This window comes from Aplysia californica, unplaced genomic scaffold (assembly GCF_000002075.1).
Source record: "Aplysia californica isolate F4 #8 unplaced genomic scaffold, AplCal3.0 scaffold02118, whole genome shotgun sequence".
In the NCBI taxonomy this organism is placed as follows: domain Eukaryota; kingdom Metazoa; phylum Mollusca; class Gastropoda; order Aplysiida; family Aplysiidae; genus Aplysia; species Aplysia californica.
The window spans coordinates 7,915-12,020 of NW_004799388.1; the positions used below are offsets into that span (position 1 = coordinate 7,915).

At 38.3% G+C, this 4,106-nt stretch overlaps 1 protein-coding gene across 1 annotated transcript in view; it reads right to left on the reverse strand.

Moving 5' to 3' along the window:
* Window positions 1-3,797, reverse strand: part of LOC101862925 (E3 ubiquitin-protein ligase XIAP-like) — an 8,077-nt gene extending 4,280 nt beyond the window's left edge. Inside the window, exons 1-3 of the mRNA XM_005113384.1 lie at window positions 3,680-3,797; window positions 1,725-1,885; window positions 1,149-1,185 (exon numbers count right to left, since the gene is read on the reverse strand). Coding sequence (XP_005113441.1) covers window positions 1,149-1,185; window positions 1,725-1,885; window positions 3,680-3,797 — 316 coding nt within the window. The remainder of the gene's footprint in view (window positions 1-1,148; window positions 1,186-1,724; window positions 1,886-3,679) is intronic.
* Between the last annotated feature and the right edge of the window lie 309 nt (window positions 3,798-4,106).

Sequence of the window (4,106 nt, forward strand, 5' to 3'; positions counted from 1 at the left end):
GATTATAATATACAGCATGGTATATTTTGCATGACTTGAATGAAATTACTGAAGAAAAAAACATCTGTCCATTGAAATAGCTGTTATACTAGGTAGACAGGTGTTGATTGCATCAAACAATTATAAAAGGTTTGGCAATAAAACTAAAAGATAAAGCAGACCATTAACAATAGGATAACATAAAAACACACACACACATGCACCAATCTTTTTACTGAGACAGTAACTTACATTCTCTACAGATACCCCAGTCTGAGAACTGAATTTTTACTATTTTTTCCGTAACATTTTTTTGGGTAACTTGTGTTTTATAGCCATTTGCAACTGCATAAGGTCATATGAGCGCACCGGACACATTAAACATTTTTTGTTGGTAGTAAATTTTGAATTTTGCCCGGGTGGCGGCTGAAGCCTACTCTTATCGATTTCAGACCACCAATAGATCTTTAACGTGCGCAACTTGCAATTGGAACCACCAAGATTTTTCGCCCATGTCGGATATGGCTAGGTGTAGATTTTTCCTACCAAAAGATGAGAGACTCAAAAGAGTCAGGAGCCCAGTGGAGGGGGAGAAGGGGTGGGGGCAGAAAGTGGAAACGAAAGCAGATGACAGAACATTGCTAGAAAGCAGGAAAGGAGGTGAAAGGAGACAATTTTAGATAAGAAAAATTTACGTCACTATCCCGATTCGAACCTGGGACCTATTGAATGAGAGGCGAACACCTTAACCTCTAGGCCACGACAGTCCCCGTTTTTACAATACAATATTTACAAAACTTACAACATCAGACTTTTTTCATTTATTTATACATGAAAACTTTCCACCAGACAGAACTATCCAGATACCTGGAAAACCTGGAGGTGTCATTTCTGGCTCATTATGTAATGATCAGCCATTGTTTACTGTCGCCAGATAGTGTTGTTGTTACAATCCCAAAAGAGGGAATTATCATGTGCAAGAAAAAGGTAGCTGTTCTAATAATTCAATCCTTTGGTAAGAAAAAAAAGCTCACAAAGCAAAACAAATAGAAATTAGTAGGATAAAAACTTCAGAACTTTGTTATTGATACAGTAACAGAGAGAAAGAAAAAACACAAAAACATCCATGTATGCTCCATACAACAATTGTATAAGAAAGTAAACTCTACCTTGAGCTTGACTGTCTTGTTTCATGCCAACCACAAGCTGCAGTAAAGAATATAAGAAAAACAAAACAAGTTAGTAATGAGAGAAACACTGTTTAAAAAAAAAGAGAAAGAGTTTAAAAGCTCATTTTACGTTCACTTTGAACAATCAATGTCCATGATCCTCTGAGTGAAAAGTTTAACCCTTCAAATATCAAAATACCGGTCTTAATAGAAGGGTAGTCTTCTACATCACTTAAAGGGAGGCTTACTAATAAGATGACGGGACGGTAAATTCCAGTAGAAGGATCTACCGCATTAAGATGAATATGAGTCATTGTTTAGAGTAATCTGAGAGGCACATTTTAAAAAGGCCACAATCACAAAAGCAAGAAAAAATTTCTAAGGGACAACGGAATGTTTCAACTTAAGACAGAGGAAAATCCTGACAGAGGAAAATCCTGTCATTCACAAAGACTGATTTTTAAGAATATATCATGCATCATCACTTTATTGAGCTGAATATAAATTTCAAGTTAAGACATTTTCAGTTACTGTTAGAAAATATGGAAGACAACAATAAAAAGTTGCACAACTTACCTCTTGATGTTGAACACTATTGATAAACTCTTGACCTTTGCTGTGCAGCATGAAGTAACAAACAGGAGAGGCACAAGCATGTTGGGTCAGGGGGTCAGCACCAGGTATCCAGTCAAAGAGTTCAACACCACAGGAGAAACAACGGACCATGTCATTGTGACCTGAGGGAAATATAATGTGTATAATTTTATGGTTTCTCTTTTGAAGATTTCGGATAACACACAAGGCCATATTTACAATTTAGCTTTTTCCTTCAGTACCATTGGGACATATTATATATATGTCTTGTAAAATCTGTTTTAAAAGCATTCTTAAAATTATTTATTTATTTACAGGATTCCATGACGTTGTAAATTTTTGTACAGTATTCCTTATCATAAATCTGTCCCTTTTAAAGGGATTTGAAAACCAAAAAAATAATTATACCAGAAAGTAACTGAATCAAACAAAAGCAAAAGTATCTAATTAGCCAACATGCAATCTAAAACTTAAAGTTATTTACCATTGACAATACTACGGGAAAAGATCAATCAAAGTGCTATTATTTTATTTCTAAGAAATTGAAATAAAAGCCAATGTCTTCCAATGATAAAAACTGAATTTCAAAGGATGCTTAGGATTGTTTAGTGTACACTGAAACTTCAGAAAAAATTACAAACAATATAATAGATTGCATTTATAGCGGATTGCTCTATCCCGTTCCAGAATATCGTTGCCGTCGTTCCCAAACCTTCTAAGCGACAAATTTTTCAAAATTTACTTTTTTGGCTATGTCCCAGTCAAACGATATTTGACACATGTGAAAAATGTTTGTGGTTTTGTGCCCGGCGGCCCTTCCCGCTCTGCCGTCGCACCGCGTCGCTTACGTCGGGTAAACAGTGTAATAGCCTAACAATAATTGTATTGCCCTACGGTCCATCTTACACAACTGTATCGCGGCGGGTCTTTTTTGTTTTATTTTGTTTGTGTTTGTTTGCATAGTGAATCAGAATCAAAAGTAATAGTTTCATTGGGAAGCCTATACCTTGGCGAAGGAAGGGATTAGGTACGTATAGGCCTATGGTCCATGGTTGTTTAATGTTTACCCTTAAAGCACGTTGTTCACTATTCAAACTGAACACGGCCTTTTCCCCTAATAACAAAGTCAATATAATACATTGCAAGGAGCAGGAACATTTGAAAGCATCAAAACTAAAATACCACGCCCCATAAAACTTTAGAAGGTCTAAATCTGTGAATGGACATGTAAAACAGCTGTTCTGTCTGCGTACACCAATCACAGGTTAACATCTAAACATGTTAGATTTCCCAAATTGTTCTTCCTTGCAACCACCAAAACAACACGTTTTGCCGATGCCTAAAGGCTTTTAATGTGATGCTGTATAAGACAGGTCTGTATGACCATTAACAGTGCTGATGGCCAAATTAAAGATTGTGTCTGGAAAAATCCGCACACGGGAAAACTCAAGTGGTCATTCAAAACATTATTGTCAAGTGAAATGTGCATTTGTATTATTCTTCGCTAAAAATGTTTCCCGTCAGCTGGGGTCAATGTTTAGTCCAGTTGTCAGTTTCGAAATCTGCTCACCGTCAAGGCGGGAAGTCTTCCTCCAAATCATTGCCGCTGAAATATCAGGAAGTGCCATAGAAGACATGGAGGACAATGTTTTCTTGCCCGAGACACCAGAATTAGATATTTCAGCGCCATGCTTTGACAAGTCGGGTTTTCTATTGATTACTTTTCAACGCCACAAAAAAAAGCGCCAGTGACCCCATTTGACCCAACTCAACCAACTTCAACCACTACTGGAGAGCTCCAGGCGGTGGCTTCTTATCCTGGTCTTTCGGTTCCAACGTTGCAGTGTGACATCCCTGTCATTACAGTTGATCATGCTGATGTCACAACTGACATTACTCCGGCTCCAGTTGTTGGCACTATATTCTCTTTGCATCACCTAGTGACCCAGCCAACATCCTCTCAGCATCATTTCGTGACACTGCCCTTCTTGTGTCAGATGTTGGCTCTATGGACTCATCCAAAGACCCATCAGTATCAGTTGTTGGCATGGTCATCTCTGCAGCGGGCAGCGGGGTACTGACAACTCTATATGTGCCAACTGCAGAAGTTGTTCCTGCCCAAGAAGAATTTCTACCCTGACACCAACACCAGTGAAAAAAGGTTTTAAAAATTGGCAGAGGAGCAAATATTTCTCAGGGAGTCTGGGAAAATTTTATGTCTCTGCCTAGCGCCCCCAATGACCCGCACGCCAACTTCTGGAAACTTGCAACCGCACCTGCAAAAGGTTGGGGTGCAATTCTTGTTCAGATGAAGACAAAGCAGTGACCCTTGACTATGTGTGGTAACTATCATAGGATACTTAA